This window comes from Salvelinus fontinalis, chromosome 22 (genome assembly GCF_029448725.1).
Source record: "Salvelinus fontinalis isolate EN_2023a chromosome 22, ASM2944872v1, whole genome shotgun sequence".
NCBI lineage: Eukaryota > Metazoa > Chordata > Actinopteri > Salmoniformes > Salmonidae > Salvelinus > Salvelinus fontinalis.
In genome coordinates, this window is record NC_074686.1 from 37,310,553 (window position 1) to 37,332,329 (window position 21,777).

The window sequence follows — 21,777 nt, forward strand, 5'->3', positions numbered from 1 at the left end:
TGTACTCACTGTTCACTCATGACTGCACGACTCTAACACCATCATTAAGCTTGCCGATGACACAACGATGAGACAGCCTATAGGGAGGAGGTCACAGACCTGAACGTGTGGTGCAAGAACAACAACCTCAACGTGATCAAGACAAAGGAGATGATTGTGGACTACAGGAAAAAGAGGACCGAGCACGCCTCCATTCTCATCGACTGGGCTGTAGTGGAGCAGGTAGTCTCCCCCTCAGGAGACTAAAAAGATTTGGCATGGATCCTCAAATCCTCAAAAAGTTCTACAGCTTTACCATCGAGAGCATCACGGCCTAGTATGGCAGGTATGCCTGGTATGGTTGCATCACTGCCTGGTATGGTTGCATCACTGCCTGGTATGGTTGCATCACTGCCTGGTATGGTTGCATCACTGCCTGGTATGGCAGGTATACCTGGTATGGTTGCATCACTGCCTGCTATGGCAACTGCTCGGCCTCCGACCACAAGGCGCTACAGAGGGTAGTGCGTACGGCCCAGTACATCACTGGGCCCAAGCTTCCTGACATCCAGGACCTCAGTACCAGGCGGTGTCAGAGGAAGGCCCTAAAAATTGTCAGAGACTCCAGCCACCCTAATCATATCAGAGCGCCAAGTCTAGGTCCAAGAGGCTACAAAACAGCTTAGTCACTTTAATAACTCTACATACATGTACATATTACCTCGACTAACCGGTACCCCCGCACATTGACTCTGTACCGGTACCCCCTGTATATAGCCTCGCAATTGTTATTTTACTGCTGCTCTTTAATTGTTTGTTACTATTATTTCTTATTTTCTTTAAGTATTTTTCTTAAAACTGCATTGTTGGTAAAGGGCTTGTAAGTAAGCATTTCACTGTAAGGTCTACACCTGTTGTATTCGGCGCGTGTGACAAATACAATTTGATTTGATTTGAAATGGTTTGAAGAAGAATGGATTAACCTAATAAAGATATTGACAAACCTATCCAACCAAAAACATAGAGACCCAGAAAATCTGAGCCTTCACTATGGTGAATCACTAAAACAATACAGAAATACACTACGGAGATAGAAGGAACAGCACTTCAGAATTTAATAATCCATAGAATCTAATCACTTCTGAGAAAATTGGAACACACTGAACAAACAACAACATGAAGAGTTATCTATCCAAAACGGAGATGTATGGATTAACCAATTCTCCAATCTTTTTTGTCTCTAATAACAAAGAACAAACAGCAAAAACATGTACAGCAGGGGTGTCAAACTCATTCCACGGAGGGCCTTGTGTCTGCAGGTTTTTGGTCTTTCCTTTCAATAAAGCCCTAGACAACCAGGTGTGGGGAGTTCCTAACTAATTAGTGATGTTAATTCATCAATCAAGAATAAGGGAGGAGCGAAAACCCGCAGACACTCGGCCCCCCGTGGAATGAGTTTGACACCTGTGATGTACAGGATCAAATACACATTTTAGAATCAGCTATTAAAGACGACCAGAACCCACTGGATTCTCCAATTATATTGAATGAACTACAGGATAAAATACAAACCCTCCAACCAAGAAAGGCCTGTAGTGTTGATGGTATCCGAAATGAAATGATCAAATATACAGACCACACATTCCAATTGGCTATACTTAAACTCTTTAACATCATCCTCAGTTCTGGCATCTTCCCTAATATGTGGAACCATAGACTGATCAACCCAATCCACAAAAGTATAGACAAATCTGACCTCCATAACTACTGTGGGATATACGTCAACAGCAACCTTGGGAAAATCCTCTGCCTTATCATTAACAGCAGACTCGTACATTTCCTCAATGAAAACAATGTACTGAACAAATGTGAAATTGGCTTTTTACCAAATTACCGTACGACAGACCACGTATTCACCCTACACACCCTAATTGGCAAACAAACAGAGGCAAAGTGTTTTTATGCTTTGTTGATTTCAAAAAAGCTTTTGACTGGTATGAGCGTCTGCTGTACAAATTGATGGAAAGCGGTGTTGAGGGAAAAACATACGACATTATAAAATCCATATACACAAACAACAAGTGTGCGGTTAAAATTGGCAATAAAAAACAAAAATAATTTATGAGTGTAATGTTTACTGTTAATTTTTCATTGTTTATTTAACTTTTGTTTATTATCTATTTCACATGCTTTGGCAATGTAAACATATGTTTCCCATGCCAATAAAGCCCCTTGAATAGAGAGAGACAGAGAGAGAGAGAGACAGAGAGACACAGAGAGAGAGACAGAGAGAGACAGAGAGAGAGAGAGAGAGAGACACAGATAGAGAGAAAGACATAGAGAGAGAGTTCTTTGGGCAGTGTCAGTAAGAGTGTTTGTCTTTTTGTCCATTTCCCTCACAGCTGGGCTGATCTGTATGTCAGTCTCTCTCCGCGCTGTGTGTCAGTTCATTTTCAGTTTCCATTCATTCTCTCTCTCTATCTCCCTCCCTCCCCTCCTTCGTTTAATTCTCTGCCGATGCCTGGCTTTCTGACCTCTGTGGTCCTCTGTGTCTCTGCTCACCTCCAGCCCTACTGTACCTCTCACCCCTAATGAGGATCTGGCCAGTGGGTCTTTCAGCATGGGAGCTGTCCTAAATGACTACACAGCCACCGTTCCCTATAGGATCTACAGTATCTGCCATCTGAATGTGGCCCAGAAACAGTGTGTGTGTGTGTGTGTGTGTGTGTGTGTGTGTGTGTGTGTGTGTGTGTGTGTGTGTGTGTATGTGTGTGTGTGTGTGTGTGTGTGTGTGTGTGTGTGTGTGTGTGTGTTGTATGTGTGTGTGTTTTCACCATGAGGGCTGTGTACATGGGGGATCTACAGTATCTGCCATCTGAATGTGGCCCAGAAAACAGAGGAGAGGCAGCAGAGAGGATGGGTAGTAAGTAGGGCCTCTTTCCTTCCTCATCAGGGGAATACATCCACTCGTCAGGCCTGCAGTGTGTGTGGAACTAGTGTAAATTGGCTAGTGGTGCGCACTTGTAGCGTTTCAATCGCTCTTAGACCTTGAAGTAGTAGTTTCCCTTGCCAGGGCCTCGGCTTCTCTGGAGCGAAAGGTAACGATAATTCGTGGGAGGCAGTTGATGATGCATTCAGACGGGTTCTGGTTCAAGACCTGGTTGGGGCGAGGAGACTTCCATGTCTCTCCAGGATTCAACCTGGACCATCCTGGGTGAATCCATCTCAACATCAATCTGGACCATCCTGGATGAATCCATCTCAACATCAATCTGGACCATCCTGGATGAATCCATCTCAACATCAACCTGGACCGTACTGGGTAAATCCATCTCAACATCAACCTGGACCATCCTGGATGAATCCATCTCAACATCAACCTGGACCGTACTGGGTAAATCCATCTCAACATCAACCTGGACCATCCTGGATGAATCCATCTCAACATCAACCTGGACCATCCTGGATGAATCCATCTCAACATCAATCTGGACCATCCTGGATGAATCCATCTCAACATCAATCTGGACCATCCTGGATGAATCCATCTCAACATCAATCTGGACCATCCTGGATGAATCCATCTCAACATCAATCTGGACCATCCTGGATGAATCCATCTCAACATCAATCTGGACCATCCTGGATGAATCCATCTCAACATCAATCTGGACCATCCTGGATGAATCCATCTCAACATCAATCTGGACCATCCTGGATGAATCCATCTCAACATCAACCTGGACCATCCTGGATGAATCCATCTCAACATCAACCTGGACCATCCTGGGTGAATCCATCTCAACATCAACCTGGACCATCCTGGATGAATCCAACAGATATTCTCCTCTTCTAGTGATCTACAAAGAACAAGTCATATTTATCTCTCTATTTCTGTAATTGGTTAGCCCTTTCTGTCCTGTGGTGTGGCTGACAACGAAATTAAAAATGAAATTCTCAAGAAATGCTTATAACATGTTTAAAGGGGTAGCGCAGTCCAAAGCATGATTTTCCTTTCTTTTGTGTATATCTCCACATTATGAGGTTGAAAAAATAATACTGTGAAAATGGGAAAATTATGGTAATGTACTTTTAGTGTAAGAGCTCTTTGAAAAGCCCTCCTCTCTGCCAAAAACAGCTATTTTTCAGGTTACACACCCTTCATTTAGGCTCCTCCAATTAGGCTCCTCCAATTAGGCTCCTCCAATTAGGCTCCTCCAATTAGGCTCCTCCAATTAGGCTCCTCCATTTAGGCTCCTCTAATTAGGCTCCTCCAATTAGGCTCCTCCAATTAGGCTCCTCCATTTAGGCTCCTCCAATTAGGCCCCTCCATTTAGGCTCCTCCATTTAGGCTCCTCCATTTAGGCTCCTCCAATTAGGCCCCTCCATTTAGGCTCCTCCAATTAGGCTCCTCCAATTAGGCTCCTCCATTTAGGCTCCTCCATTTAGGCTCCTCCAATTAGGCTCCTCCATTTAGGCTCCTCCAATTAGGCCCCTCCAATTAGGCTCCTCCATTTAGGCTCCTCCAATTATGCTCCTCCAATTAGGCTCCTCCAATTAGGCTCCTCTCTCAGACCCCTCCCAGACAGTCCTAGCAACATGTTTGTTTGAGAAATGTCCATTTTCTAAAACAGCTGCATTGGATTTTAATGTCATTCTCTGCATCCAAATCTCACAAATTGAGAATACGCCTGGTCAGTGTGGTCTTTCACTGTTTGGTATTGTTAGGGTTGCGAAAGTTCAACTGAGATAGGAACACCTGAACTTGGTTAAAATAATTGTTTAATTCAAAAGTTAATAAATGGCAAATACAATTTCCGTATATACGGGTTCAATGTTTCATCGCGCAGGATAAGACAGAGAACTGATTTGTTTCTGACAAAGATAATATTTTATACTCGTAACAGAGATTGTTCCCGCTTCCGAGCCGGCCTGTCAGAGTAGAGACTGGGCGTGGTTTAGACTCACCCAGCCTATCGTTGATGTTGGCGCCTTAAGCCAGTCCTGGCCCCTTAGCGCATATGATGTCCCGATACTGTTGCTGTGTAGATTACGCTCCTTCACCCCAAAGACTGAGGTCAGACAGTTTTATAACATTGTCTGAGATATCTGCACCTGTATGCATTGTCCTCTGTTCTCTCTCAAGGCTAACTACAGCTTCCCAGCTTCTTATCTGAGCTAACTGTTACTTCCAGCACACACACACAGACATCCAGGCGCTCAAACAGTTTGTCAATATCAAATCACATTTGTTATAGTATTCAATCACATACAATACAATATTCAATCACATATGATATAGTTGCTAATCACGTTTGTTATAGTATTCAATCACATACAATACAGTTGCTAATCACGTTTGTTATAGTATTGGGTTATAGTGCATAACTCAGAAATTCACATATGTTTTTCGTGTGTATAGTTTATCTGTTATTGTCTGGTCAGCAGTCTCCTGATTCACCCCCCTCCTGTGTCTCTCTCAGATTGGCACAGTCCCGGTCACATAGTACAGCGCCCACACTACTGATACATTTGTTGCATACACACACATATTTCATACAGTACAGCGCTCTCTTTAACACACACACATTTCAGGCTGATATTCATGGCTAGACAGAGCACTGGTAAGAGTAGAGACAAATGGAAAATGCAGGTTCACAAGAGTCAGCAATTCAAACTTTAATGCATAAGAATAGTTAGTTAAGCATGTCAAAAACCTTATAAAAACCCCACAGTATTGAGTCTGGAAATACAAAATAAACATCTCCACAGTCTCTCCTGCTGCGCTGCGGCTGTGACACAGCATTTTAATCAAGAGTGTTGTCCCCACTATGGCAGATTTCCTATTTCCCAATTTCCATCGTTGTATTTTAATTCATCTCAGAGGATTACCCACTATGCATTGAACCCAATTTAAACTCAAGCTGACTGAGAGAATTGCAAATTGGCTCTGGAGAGAGAACTTGCATGTGTTTATTTTTATGCACACTTTCCTGTTCTCCTCTCTTTCTTGTCCCCCTCTGTCTCTCCCTCTGTCTCTCCCTCCCTCTCTCTCTCTCTGTCTCTCTCTCTCTCTCTCTCTCTCTCTCTCTGTCTCTCTCTCTCTGTCTTTCTCTCTCGCTCTCGCTCTCGCTCTCGCTCTCGCTCTCGCTCTCCCTCCCTCCCTCCCTCCCTCTCTCTCGGCTTGTGATGAATGGTGACCCAGCGATACCTCTTCTCTGTAAAACAAATGAGACTGATTCCACCACCACCGTCTGCTGAAGTTACAGGCACTCACGATAAGATGAATTAAAGATCAATCAAAGGGGAGCAGTTAACTCATTAGGGTTTACGCTGGAATGGGGGGGGGGGGGGGGGGGTTCTACTAAGCTATATGGAATTGTTTTAAGACGGTCATACCAAGGATCATTTAGCTGTTTGAATATGATTTTTGAGACACACCTTATAGCTGTGGATTGAATATGTGCCCTGAGATAATCGTCCTTTTCTTCTGTGACCTGTCCGCTGTGATTAATGACACGACAGAGAAAAATATCGCCTCAGTTTTGATTGCGGGGTCCGTTTTTCCATTTGCCAGCCTGGTTAAAAACCTCTTACCGGACCCTTTTTCGCCTAAAATGACATACCCAAATCTAATTGCCTGTAGCTCAGGCCCTGAAGCAAGGATATGTATTTTCTTGGTACCATTTTAAAGGAAACACTTTGAGGTTTGTGGAAATGTGAAAGGAATGTAGGAGAATATAACACACTAGATCTGGTAAAAGATAATAAAAAGAAAAAAACAATAGTTTATTTTAATTTTTGTGTACCATCATCTTTGAAATGCAAGAGAAAGGCAATAATGTATTATTCTAGCCCAGGTGCAATTTAGATTTTGGCCACTAGATGGCAGCAGGGTATGTGCAAATTTTTACACTGATCCAATGAACCATTGCATTTCGGTTCAAAATTTTGTATCAAGACTGCCCAAATGTGCCTAATTTGTTTATTAATAACTTTTCATGTTCAAAACTGTGCACTCTCAAACAATAACATTGTATTATTTCACTGTAATAGCTACTGTAAATTGGACAGTGCAGTTAGATTAAGAAGAATTTAAGCTTTCTGCCAATATCAGATATGTCTATGTCCTGGGAAATGTTCTTGTTACTTACAACCTCATGCTAATTGCATTAGACTACGTTAGCTCAACTGTCCTGCAGGGGACCCACCAATGTTTCAGTTTTTGCAGGTTGAGGAGAGATGACTGATTGTCAATATGTATGGATTCTAACCTCCCTCTCTGTCCTCTCTCTCATTTTTCACCACCCCCTCTCTCTCTCCCACCCACTATTAAACCTCTCTCTCTCACCCACCCACTATTCCACATCTCTCTCTCTCTCCCCCACTATTCCACATCTCTCTCTCTCTCCCCCACTATTCCACATCTCTCTCTCTCTCCCACTATTAAACCTCTCTCTCTCTCTCTATTTGTCTCTCTCCTTCTCTCCTCTTCCTCTGCCCCCTATCTTTCTCTCTATTTGTCTCTCTCCTCCTACCCCCTCCTCTCTCACCCCTCTATCTCTCCCCCTACCCCATCTCTTCCTCCTCCTCCGCCAACCCCCCTCTCTCACCCCTCTATCTCTCCCCCTACCCCATCTCCTCCTTCTCCTCTGCCAACCCCCCTCTCTCACCCCTCTATCTCTCCCCCTACCCCATCTCCTCCTCCTCCTCCTCCGCCAACCCCCCTCTCTCCCCCTCCTCTCTCACCCCTCTATCTCTCCCCCTACCCCATCTCCTCCTCCTCCTCCGCCAACCCCCCTCTCTCACCCCTCTATCTCTCCCCCTACCCCATCTCCTCCTCCTCCTCCGCCAACCCCCCTCTCTCCCCCTCCCATCTCCTCCTCCTCCTCCGCCAACCCCCTCTCTCCCCCTACCCCATCTCCTCCTCCTCCTCCGCCAACCCCCTCTCTCCCCCTCCTCCCTACAGGTGCTGTGTATGATCACGGCTCCCGTCACCATGATCTTGTCGTCGCAGCAGGACGCCTCGTTTGCCTTCGCCTCCCTGGCCATCGTCTTCTCCGTCTACATCACCCTGGTGGTGCTCTTCGTACCCAAGGTAGAATAACCGGCTGTCTCTGTGTTACCATAGCAGCTTCAGTCAGTAACTACAGTATGTCTCTGTGTTACCATAGCAGCTTCAGTCAGTAACTACAGTGTGTTTCTGTGTTACCATAGCAGCTTCAGTCAGTAACTACAGTGTGTCTCTGTGTTACCATAGCAGCTTCAGTCAGTAACTACAGTGTGTCTCTGTGTTACAATAGCAGCTTCAGTCAGTAACTACAGTATGTCTCTGTGTTACCATAGCAGCTTCAGTCAGTAACTACAGTATGTCTCTGTGTTACCATAGCAGCTTCAGTCAGTAACTACAGTATGTCTGTTACAGTACCGGTGTTAACATTTTAGGGATTATATTCTATAGTAGAAAATTCAAAGTGCTGGTATTCCGTACCGGTGAGCACCAGGTCTATGGTGGTACTGTAGATGTTTCAGGACAGATTGGTTATCTCTATGGTGGTACTGTAGATGTTTCAGGACAGATTGTTTATCTCTATGGTGGTACTGTAGATGTTTCAGGACAGATTGTTTATCTCTATGGTGGTACTGTAGATGTTTCAGGACAGATTGTTTATCTCTATGGTGGTGCTGTAGATGTTTCAGGACAGATTGTTTATCTCTATGGTGGTACTGTAGATGTTTCAGAACAGATTGTTTATCTCTATGGTGGTACTGTAGATGTTTCAGGACAGATTGTTTATCTCTATGGTGGTACTGTAGATGTTTCAGGACAGATTGTTTATCTCTATGGTGGTACTGTAGATGTTTCAGGACAGATTGTTTATCTCTATGGTGGTACTCTGTAGATGTTACAGGACAGATTGTTTATCTCTATGGTGGTACTGTAGATGCGTCGCCTGATCACCCGAGGGGAGTGGCAGTCAGACACCCAGGAGACCATGAAGACACAGGGCTCATCCACCAACAACAACGATGAGGAGAAGTCCAGACAGCTGGAGAGAGAGAACAAGGAACTACAGAAGATCATTCAGGAGGTACAGGTTATTTTCTGTTATTGCGGTAGGTATAGCATCTGTTCCTAATGAAGTGATATTATGCAGTAGGTATAGCATCTGTTCCTAATGCAGTGATATTATGCAGTAGGTATAGCATCTGTTCCTAATGCAGTGATATTATGCAGTAGGTATAGCATCTGTTCCTAATGCAGTGATATTATGCAGTAGGTATAGCATCTGTTCCCAATGCAGTGATATTATGCAGTAGGTATAGCATCTGTTCCTAATGCAGTGATATTATGCAGTAGGTATAGCATCTATTCCTAATGCAGTGATATTATGCAGTAGGTATAGCATCTATTCCTAATGCAGTGATATTATGCAGTAGGTATAGCATCTGTTCCTAATGCAGTGATATTATGCAGTAGGTAGGTATAGCATCTGTTCCTAATGCAGTGATATTATGCAGTAGGTATAGCATCTGTTCCCAATGCAGTGATATTATGCAGTAGGTATAGCATCTGTTCCCAATGCAGTGATATTATGCAGTAGGTATAGCATCTGTTCTTAATGCAGTGATATTATGCAGTAGGTATAGCATCTGTTCCTAATGCAGTGATATTATGCAGTAGGTATAGCATCTGTTCCTAATGCAGTGATATTATGCAGTATGTATAGCATCTGTTCCTAATGCAGTGATATTATGCAGTAGGTATAGCATCTATTCCCAATGCAGTGATATTATGCAGTAGGTATAGCATCTGTTCCTAATGCAGTGATATTATGCAGTAGGTATAGCATCTGTTCCTAATGCAGTGATATTATGCAGTAGGTATAGCATCTGTTCTTAATGCAGTGATATTATGCAGTAGGTATAGCATCTGTTCCCAATGCAGTGATATTATGCAGTAGGTATAGCATCTGTTCCTAATGCAGTGATATTATGCAGTAGGTATAGCATCTGTTCTTAATGCAGTGATATTATGCAGTAGGTATAGCATCTGTTCCTAATGCAGTGATATGATGCAGTAGGTATAGCATCTGTTCCTAATGCAGTGATATTATGCAGTAGGTATAGCATCTATTCCCAATGCAGTGATATTATGCAGTAGGTATAGCATATTTTCTTAATGCAGTGATATTATGCAGTAGGTATAGCATCTGTTCTAAATGCAGTGATATTATGCAGTAGGTATAGCATCTGTTCCTAATGCAGTGATATTATGCAGTAGGTATAGCATCTGTTCCTAATGCAGTGATATTATGCAGTAGGTAGGTATAGCATCTGTTCCTAATGCAGTGATATTATGCAGTAGGTATAGCATCTGTTCCCAATGCAGTGATATTATGCAGTAGGTATAGCATCTGTTCCCAATGCAGTGATATTATGCAGTAGGTATAGCATCTGTTCTTAATGCAGTGATATTATGCAGTAGGTATAGCATCTGTTCCTAATGCAGTGATATTATGCAGTAGGTATAGCATCTGTTCCTAATGCAGTGATATTATGCAGTAGGTATAGCATCTGTTCCTAATGCAGTGATATTATGCAGTAGGTATAGCATCTATTCCCAATGCAGTGATATTATGCAGTAGGTATAGCATCTGTTCCTAATGCAGTGATATTATGCAGTAGGTATAGCATCTGTTCCTAATGCAGTGATATTATGCAGTAGGTATAGCATCTGTTCTTAATGCAGTGATATTATGCAGTAGGTATAGCATCTGTTCCCAATGCAGTGATATTATGCAGTAGGTATAGCATCTGTTCCTAATGCAGTGATATTATGCAGTAGGTATAGCATCTGTTCTTAATGCAGTGATATTATGCAGTAGGTATAGCATCTGTTCCTAATGCAGTGATATGATGCAGTAGGTATAGCATCTGTTCCTAATGCAGTGATATTATGCAGTAGGTATAGCATCTATTCCCAATGCAGTGATATTATGCAGTAGGTATAGCATATTTTCTTAATGCAGTGATATTATGCAGTAGGTATAGCATCTGTTCTAAATGCAGTGATATTATGCAGTAGGTATAGCATCTGTTCCTAATGCATTGATATTATGCAGTAGGTATAGCATCTGTTCCTAATGCAGTGATATTATGCAGTAGGTATAGCATCTGTTCCTAATGCAGTGATATTATGCAGTAGGTATAGCATCTGTTCCTAATGCAGTGATATTATGCAGTAGGTGGGTATAGCATCTGTTCTTAATGATGTGATATTATGCAGTAGGTATAGCATCTGTTCCTAATGCAGTGATATTATGCAGTAGGTATAGCATCTGTTCTAAATGCAGTGATATTATGCAGTAGGTATAGCATCTATTCCTAATGCAGTGATATTATGCAGTAGGTATAGCATCTGTTCCTAATGCAGTGATATTATGCAGTAGGTGTAGCATCTGTTCCTAATGCACTGATATTATGCAGTAGGTATAGCATCTGTTCGTAATGCAGTGATATTATGCAGTAGGTATAGCATCTGTGATATTATGCAGTAGGTATAGCATCTGTTCCCAATGCAGTGATATTATGCAGTAGGTATAGCATCTGTGATATGATGCAGTAGGTATAGCATCTGTTCTTAATGCAGTGATATGATGCAGTAGGTATAGCATCTGTTCCTAATGCAGTGATATTATGCAGTAGGTATAGCATCTGTTCCTAATGCAGTGATATTATGCAGTAGGTATAGCATCTATTCCTAATGCAGTGATATTATGCAGTAGGTCTAGCATCTGTTCCTAATGCAGTGATATGATGCAGTAGGTATATCATCTGTTCCTAATGCTGTGATATTATGCAGTAGGTATAGCATCTGTTCTTAATGCAGTGATATTATGCAGTAGGTATATCATCTGTTCCTAATGCAGTGATATTATGCAGTAGGTATAGCATCTGTTCCTAATGCAGTGATATTATGCAGTAGGTATAGCATCTATTCTTAATGCAGTGATATTATGCAGTAGGTATAGCATCTGTTCTTAATGCAGTGATATTATGCAGTAGGTATAGCATCTGTTCCTAATGCAGTGATATTATGCAGTAGGTATAGCATCTGTTCTAAATGCAGTGATATTATGCAGTAGGTATAGCATCTGTTCCTAATGCATTGATATTATGCAGTAGGTATAGCATCTGTTCCTAATGCAGTGATATTATGCAGTAGGTATAGCATCTATTCCCAATGCAGTGATATTATGCAGTAGGTATAGCATCTGTTCCTAATGCAGTGATATTATGCAGTAGGTATAGCATCTGTTCTTAATGCAGTGATATTATGCAGTAGGTATAGCATCTGTTCTAAATGCAGTGATATTATGCAGTAGGTATAGCATCTGTTCCTAATGCATTGATTTTATGCAGTAGGTATAGCATCTGTTCCTAATGCAGTGATATTATGCAGTAGGTAGGTATAGCATCTGTTCCTAATGCAGTGATATTTTGCAGTAGGTATAGCATCTGTTCCTAATGCAGTGATATTATGCAGTAGGTATAGCATCTATTCTTAATGCAGTGATATTATGCAGTAGGTATAGCATCTGTTCTTAATGCAGTGATATTATGCAGTAGGTATAGCATCTGTTCCTAATGCAGTGATATTATGCAGTAGGTATAGCATCTGTAACTAATGCAGTGATATTATGCAGTAGGTATAGTATCTGTTCTTAATGCAGTGATATTATGCAGTAGGTATAGCATCTGTTCCTAATGCAGTGATATTATGCAGTAGGTAGGTATAGCATCTGTTCTTAATGCAGTGATATTATGCAGTAGGTATAGCATCTGTTCCTAATGCAGTGATATTATACAGTAGGTATAGCATCTGTTCCCAATGCAGTGATATTATGCAGTAGGTATAGCATCTGTTCCTAATGCCGTGATATTATGCAGTAGGTATAGCATCTATTCCTAATGCAGTGATATTATGCAGTAGGTATACCATCTGTTCCTAATGCAGTGATATTATGCAGTAGGTATAGCATCTGTTCCTAATGCAGTGATATTATGCAGTAGGTATAGCATCTGTTCCTAATGCAGTGATATTATGCAGTAGGTATAGCATCTGTTCCTAATGCAGTGATATTATGCAGTAGGTATAGCATCTGTTCCTAATGCAGTGATATTATGCAGTAGGTATAGCATCTGATCTAAATGCAGTGATATTATGCAGTAGGTATAGCATCTGTTCCTAATGCATTGATATTATGCAGTAGGTATAGCATCTGTTCCTAATGCAGTGATATTATGCAGTAGGTATAGCATCTATTCCCAATGCAGTGATATTATGCAGTAGGTATAGCATCTGTTCCTAATGCAGTGATATTATGCAGTAGGTATAGCATCTGTTCCTAATGCAGTGATATTATGCAGTAGGTATAGCATCTCTTCTTAATGCAGTGATATTATGCAGTAGGTATAGCATCTGTTCCTAATGCAGTGATATTATGCAGTAGGTATAGCATCTATTCCCAATGCAGTGATATTATGCAGTAGGTATAGCATCTGTTCCTAATGCAGTGATATTATGCAGTAGGTATAGCATCTGTTCCTAATGCAGTGATATTATGCAGTAGGTATAGCATCTGTTCCTAATGCAGTGATATTATGCAGTAGGTATAGCATCTGTTCTTAATGCAGTGATATTATGCAGTAGGTATAGCATCTGTTCCTAATGCAGTGATATTATGCAGTAGGTATAGCATCTGTTCTAAATGCAGTGATGTTATGCAGTAGGTAGGTATAGCATCTGTTCTTAATGCAGTGATATTATGCAGTAGGTATAGCATCTGTTCTTAATGCAGTGATATTATGCAGTAGGTATAGCATCTGTTCCTAATGCAGTGATATTATGCAGTAGGTATAGCATCTATTCCTAATGCAGTGATATTATGCAGTAGGTATAGCATCTGTTCTTACTGCAGTGATATTATGCAGTAGGTATAGCATCTGTTCCTAATGCAGTGATATTATGCAGTAGGTATAGCATCTGTTCTTAATGCAGTGATATTATGCAGTAGGTATAGCATCTGTTCTTAATGCAGTGATATTATGCAGTAGGTATAGCATCTATTCCCAATGCAGTGATGTTATGCAGTAATGTGGCTAAGATGCACTATAGGCACACCTCTCTCCACTGACTCCCGCCAATTCCTGCATACTTATTCATTCTTTGTGTCAATTGTTTTACAATGTTGATCAATTCGATGTTAAATATATACCTAGCGCTCCGTAATGTTTGGTTATGGGAGTCTAATTTCTGTTTAGTCTTTAAGTATATGTATTTCTACATTCATACCGTTCTCATTCTCGAAGTGGAAATGTTGTTTGGAGAGCTCTATAGCTGGAAATGTCGGTTGGAGAGCTCGCTAGCTGATAAGGAGAATTGGTTTATTTATTTGTACTTACCAGTTTTCTGTCAATTTGTTAATTGTCTTTTGTGTGGAACACATCTGGTTTCTCTCTGTCTTGTTAATGTAGAGTGACCGTGCATGCTTGAACAAGAATAAATGTACCTGGCCTGCATGCCAGGATAGGTGTGGTGTATGCTATTTAAGTTCCCGTTTGGGCACGTTCTGGCAGTTTTGTTTGAGGAGGTTGTATCCGAGCTTGGTAGACCACACCTGTGCTTTTCTGATTAAGACAGGTTTTGCCTGATGAGAGGCGTTTTCAGACATTTGTAAATATATATATTTTTGTATCACCATCATCACCAGCACTGTGTATATAAATCCAACAGTCATTTACACCTCTACCTGCCTCCTGCTGACTACTTGAAGATCCCTATTTTACATGTAGGTATACTGTAGGTATAGGATCTAATCCCATCACATGGTCATGGAAAAACTCCTGGCCCTAGCTTATTTTTAATTTTTTTTTATATATTTATTTTATTTTCAGGTGTGGATCAGCTTTAATATAGATTGTTGCTTCCATCAATGTAAGTGTCTGCATCATTTAAAATCCCCCATATATTTTTTGGGAAAATATATATAACTCAGCAAAACAATAAACGTCCCTTTTTCAGGACCCTGTCTTTCTAAGATAATTCGTAAAAATCCAAATAACTTCACAGATCTTCATTGTAAAGGGTTTAAACACTGTTTTCCATGCTTGTTCAATGAACTATAAACAATTAATGAACATGCACCTGTGGAACGGTCGTTAAGACACTAACAGCTTACAGACGGTAGGCAAATAAGGTCATAGTTATGAAAACTTAGGACACTAAAGAGGCATTTCTACTGACTCTGAAAAACACCAAAAGAAAGATGCCCAGGGTCCCTGCTCATCTGCGTGAATTTGCCTTAGGCATGCTGCAAGGAGGCATGAGGACGGCAGATGTGACCATGTCCGTACTGTGAGACGCCTAAGACAGCGCCACAGGGAGACAGGACGGACAGCTGATCATCCTCACAGTGGCAGACCATGTGTAATAACACCTGCACAGGATCGGTACATCTGAACCTCACACCTGCGGGACAGGTACAGGATGACAACAACAACTGCCCGAGTTACACCAGGAACGCACAATCCCTCCATCAGTGCTCAGACTGTCCGCAATAGGCTGAGAGAGGCTGGACTGAGGTCTTGTAGGCCTGTTGTAAGCCAGGTCCTCACCAGACATCACCGGCAACAACGTCGCCTATGGGCCAAACCGATCGTCGCTGGACAAGACAGGACTGGCAAAAAGTGCTCTTCACTGACGAGTCGTAGTTTTGTCTCACCAGGGGTGATGGTAGGATTTGCGTTTATCGTCAAAGGAATGAGCGTTACACCGAGGCCTCACTCTGGAGCGGGATCGATTTGTAGGTGGAGGGTCCGTCATGGTCTGGGGTGGTGTGTCACAGCATCATCGGACTGAGCTTGTTGTCATTGCAGGCAATCTCAACGCTGTGCATTACAGGGAAGACATCCTCCTCCCTCATGTGGTACCCTTCCTGCAGGCTCATCCTGACATGACCCTCCAGCAAGACAATGCCACCAGCCATACTGCTCGTTCTGTGTGTGAGTTCCTGCAAGACAGGAATGTCAGAGTTCTGCCATGGCCAGCGAAGAGCCCGGATCTCAATCCCATTGAGTACGTCTGGGACCTGTTGGATCGGAGGGTGAGGGCTAGGGCCATTCACCCCAGAAATGTCCTGGAACTTCCAGGTGCCTTGGTGGAAGAGTGGGGTAACATCTCACAGCAAGAACTGGCAAATCTGGTGCAGTCCATGAGGAGGAGATGCACTGCATTACTTAATGCAGCTGGTGGCCACACCAGATACTGACTGTTTCTTTTGATTTTGACCCCCCCTTTGTTTAGGGACACATTCCATTTCTGTTAGTCACATGTCTGTGGAACCTGTTCAGTTTATGTCTCAGTTGTTGAATCTTATTATGTTCATACAAATATTTACACATGTTAAGTTTGCTGAAAATAAACGCAGTTGACAGTGAGAGGACATTTATTATTTTGCTGAGTTTACATACTGTACATACACATACCCACATACATATATACTGTATGTATATATATATATATATATATATATATAAACAATAACACTTAGGCTTCTACTTCCAGCTTATACATACTATAGACATTTCACAGACACAATATATTTGACAAAAGCTATATTTTGTTTGTTTTTAGTCCTTCCTCTATTTCTGATGTCCATCCAGTTTGATTTCTATTCACCATATATTTGTAACTGTGCTATTCTGAACCCATATACATTTTACAGACCCTGTTTGTTTTACATTGGTTATCTTGTTGTTATTTGTCCCTTCAGCTCCATTCAACCCCTCCCATCTATATCTCTTAATGCCATCCATATTGGATTTCTATTTGCCATATATTTTTCAACTGTGCTGTGATCTTTCACAAACGTTCTAAACCTTTCTATTCTCATAGTTTCTACAGATTTAAAAATAAAGAAAATTTTTTGCTAAAATAATTATTATATTATTGATCGATTGACTTTGACTTTTCAAATCACCCAGTATTGCTATCTGCAGGGTTAGCTCTGGGTAAATGTTGCAATTCTTCAGCCATTCCTGAACCTGTGACCAAAAACAAGCTACATATGGACTCCTGTCCCTAGTTAAAGGATTGCAGGTTAGCACTTATTTTAATGACTCATGTACTGGAGGCAGCTCTGCAGAGTGGTCACTAGCTGGCACAGCCACAAAGTCATACAATTTTTTCTCGATATAACCAATTTTGACTTTGCAGCTGGCCCATCTAGTGGAAACCGTTCAATTATGCCTGCAAGGAAAGATTCATGACAATAAACATAAACCTACTAAAGGATAGGTCATCATTCACTTTGAATATAACACTCTCTCTCTCTCTCTCTCTCTCTCTCTCTCTCTCTCTCTCTCTCTCTCTCTCTCTCTCTCTCTCTCTCTCTCTCTCTCTCTCTCATTCACAGAAAGAAGAGAGGGTGTCAGAGCTGCGAAACCAGCTGGTGGAGCGACAAGCCCTCCGCTCCCGAAGACGACCCTCCACAGCCAACCAGAACCACAGCACACCCCTTCTCCCCGTCCCCTCGAACAACGACCCCAAATCCCTCATTCCCCCACCGGGGTACCCCAACCCCACCGCAGACAACCACTCCCTCCCTCCATCGTTCTCCAACTCCTCCAACCTCTATCAGCCCGACGGGAAGATCAATAGAAACAACTGCCACACCAGCCGGCTACAGCTCCTCTACAAGTAGAGAGATCTGAAGGAGGGATGACTTATAGTATGAAGGATGAGTAATGGGGTGAGCGGGGTGAGAGATGAGGAAGCGTGAGAACGGAGTGAGCATCAATAAGCGAATGGGAGTGAGCGAATGAGTATGAGTCAGAGAAAGTATGCTTAGTGAACAAGAGGAGGTAGGGAGGTAGGTAGGGAGGTAGGTAGGTAGGGAGGGAGGGAGGGTGCTTAGGGATGAGTAAGACAGTGATCGGAGGGGCAACGGGAGTCAAACGGTGATGAGATTCATTGAATAATAGAGATCAGAGAGAAGAGGCCTTATCTTAAAACAGCCAAAAAGACAAGAGGAAGCTTTCTGAAGAGAACTGTTGAAAGAGGGTAAAGGGATTTGAAGAAGGGAAAACAGAAAGCAGAGGATTATCGTTTCTCTCTCTCTCTCTCTTTCTCCTCTCTCTCTCCTCCCTCCCTCTCTCTCTCTCTCTCTCTCTTTCTCCTCCCTCTCTCTTCTCTCTCTCTCTCTCTCTCTCTCTCTCTCTCTCTCTCTCTCTCTCTTCTCTCTCTCTTCTCTCTCTCTTCTCTCTCTCTCTCCTTCTGTCACTCCCTCCCCCTAGTGTCCAATAAATGAAATCATTCCATCTTTTTTTTGAAGGGGGGACATGAGAACAACAGTCTATAATTTCCAGTAAATGATACAGTTTTGCACCTGTTGCTCTCAGAGCATGATGTATGAACAGCCATCTGGGATTAGTATATACATTACTCCAAGTGAGGGAGAAAAGACAGGTAGTGATGTTATGGCTAGACATCCATCATATTTATTGTTTACCATAATACCTGTTTACCATATTAATTGTTTACCATAATACCTGTTTACCATATTTATTGTTTACCATAATACCTGTTTACCATATTTATTGTTTACCATAATACCAGTTTACTACCGAGAGTTTGCTGGTTTGAATATCTGAGCCGAGAAGGTGAAAGATCTGGCTGTGTCCTTGAGCAAGGAACTGAATTAACTGTCATTTTCTCCAGAGGCATTGTATTACTATGACTGACTCTGTACAACAACACATTACACTGCACCTATCATACTACTATGACTGACCCTATAAAACAACACCTATCATACTACTATGACTGACCCTGTACAACAACACATTACACTGCACCTATCATACTACTATGACTGACCCTGTAAAACAACACATTACACTGCACCAATCATACTACTATGTCTGACCCTGTAAAACAACACCTATCATACTACTATGACTGACCCTGTAAAACAACACCTATCATACTACTATGACTGACCATGTAAAACAACACATTACACTGCACCTATCATACTACTATGACTGACCATGTAAAACAACACCTATCATACTACTATGGCTGACCCTGTAAAACAACACCTATCATACTACTATGACTGACCCTGTAAAACAACACCTATCATACTACTATGACTGACCCTGTAAAACAACACCTATCATACTACTATGACTGACCCTGTAAAACAACACCTATCATACTACTATGACTGACCCTGTAAAACAACACCTATCATACTACTATGACTGACCCTGTAAAACAACACCTATCATACTACTATGACTGACCCTGTAAAACAACACCTATCATACTACTATGACTGACCCTGTAAAACAACACCTATCATACTACTATGACTGACCCTGTAAAACAACACCTATCATACTACTATGGCTGACCCTGTAAAACAACACCTATCATACTACTATGACTGACCCTGTAAAACAACACCTATCATACTACTATGACTGACCCTGTAAAACAACACCTATCATACTACTATGACTGACCCTGTAAAACAACACCTATCATACTACTATGACTGACCCTGTAAAACAACACCTATCATACTACTATGACTGACCCTGTAAAACAACACCTATCATACTACTATGACTGACCCTGTAAAACAACACCTATCATACTACTATGACTGACCCTGTAAAACAACACCTATCATACTACTATGACTGACCCTGTAAAACAACACCTATCATACTACTATGACTGACCCTGTAAAACAACACCTATCATACTACTATGACTGACCCTGTAAAACAACACCTATCATACTACTATGACTGACCCTGTAAAACAACACCTATCGTACTACTATGACTGACCATGTAAAACAACACCTATCATACTACTATGACTGACCATGTAAAACAACACATTACACTGCACCTATCATACTACTATGACTGACCATGTAAAACAACACCTATCATACTACTATGACTGACCATGTAAAACAACACCTATCATACTACTATGACTGACCCTGTAAAACAACACCTATCATACTACTATGACTGACCCTGTAAAACAACACCTATCGTACTACTATGACTGACCCTGTAAAACAACACCTATCATACTACTATGACTGACCCTGTACAACAACACATTACACTGCACCTATCATACTACTATGACTGACCCTGTAAAACAACACCTATCATACTACTATGACTGACCCTGTAAAACAACACCTATCATACTACTATGACTGACCCTGTAAAACAACACGTATCATACTACTATGACTGACCCTGTAAAACAACACCTATCATACAACTATGACTGACCCTGTAAAACAACACCTATCATACTACTATGACTGACCCTGTACAACAACACATTACACTGCACCTATCATACTACTATGACTGACCCTGTAAAACAACACGTATCATACTACTATGACTGACCCTGTACAACAACACATTACACTGCACCTATCATACTACTATGACTGACCCTGTAAAACAACACCTATCATACTACTATGACTGACCCTGTAAAACAACACCTATCATACTACTATGACTGACCCTGTAAAACAACACGTATCATACTACTATGACTGACCCTGTAAAACAACACCTATCATACAACTATGACTGACCCTGTAAAACAACACCTATCATACTACTATGACTGACCCTGTACAACAACACATTACACTGCACCTATCATACTACTATGACTGACCCTGTAAAACAACACCTATCATACTACTATGACTGACCCTGTAAAACAACACCTATCATACTACTATGACTGACCCTGTACAACAACACCTATCATACTACTATGACTGACCCTGTACAACAACACCTATCATACTACTATGACTGACCCTGTAAAACAACACCTATCATACAACTATGACTGACCCTGTAAAACAACACCTATCATACTACTATGACTGACCCTGTACAACAACACCTATCATACTACTATGACTGACCCTGTAAAACAACACATTACTGGTTTATGTGACAAAAAAAACATATATTCTAATGCTGAGTGCTACAAAACGAGATCCTATTCGATCCTCAGGATAATGTGAAATCCTATAGCAGCACCTTCAACATTAAAGGAGAATCAGGATAATGTGAAATCCTATAGCAGCACCTTCAACATTAAAGGAGAATCAGGATAATGTGAAATCCTAGAGCAGCACCTTCAACATTAAAGGAGAATCAGGATAATGTGAAATCCTACAGCAGCACCTTCAACATTAAAGGAGAATCAGGATAATGTGAAATTCTACAGTAGCACCTTCAACATTAAAGGAGAATCAGGATAATGTGAAATCCTATAGCAGCACCTTCAACATTAAAGGAGAATCAGGATAATGTGAAATCCTTGGGCAGCACCTTCAACATTAAAGGAGAATCAGGATAATGTGAAATCCTTGGGCAGCACCTTCAACATTAAAGGAGAATCAGGATAATGTGAAATCCTACAGCAGCACCTTCAACATTAAAGGAGAATCAGGATAACGTGAAATCCTACAGCACCACCTTCAACATTAAAGGAGAATCAGGATAATGTGAAATCCTACAGCACCACCTTCAACATTAAAGGAGAATCAGGATAATGTGAAATCCTACAGCACCAACTTCAACATTAAAGGAGAATCAGGATAATGTGAAATCCTACAGCACCACCTTCAACATTAAAGGAGAATCGGGATAATG

At 41.5% G+C, this 21,777-nt stretch overlaps 1 protein-coding gene across 2 annotated transcripts in view; it reads left to right on the plus strand.

Moving 5' to 3' along the window:
* The window catches only part of LOC129820282 (gamma-aminobutyric acid type B receptor subunit 1-like), a 294,632-nt gene that overhangs the window by 271,276 nt on the left and 1,579 nt on the right, over positions 1-21,777 (plus strand). For both annotated transcript variants that reach the window (XM_055877343.1, XM_055877344.1), the window contains 3 exons: positions 7,949-8,077; positions 8,925-9,071; positions 17,460-21,777. The exon at positions 17,460-21,777 is cut by the window's right edge and continues 1,579 nt beyond it. In XM_055877343.1, the coding sequence (XP_055733318.1) occupies positions 7,949-8,077; positions 8,925-9,071; positions 17,460-17,747 (564 nt within the window). In that variant the 3' untranslated portion in view covers positions 17,748-21,777. The remainder of the gene's footprint in view (positions 1-7,948; positions 8,078-8,924; positions 9,072-17,459) is intronic.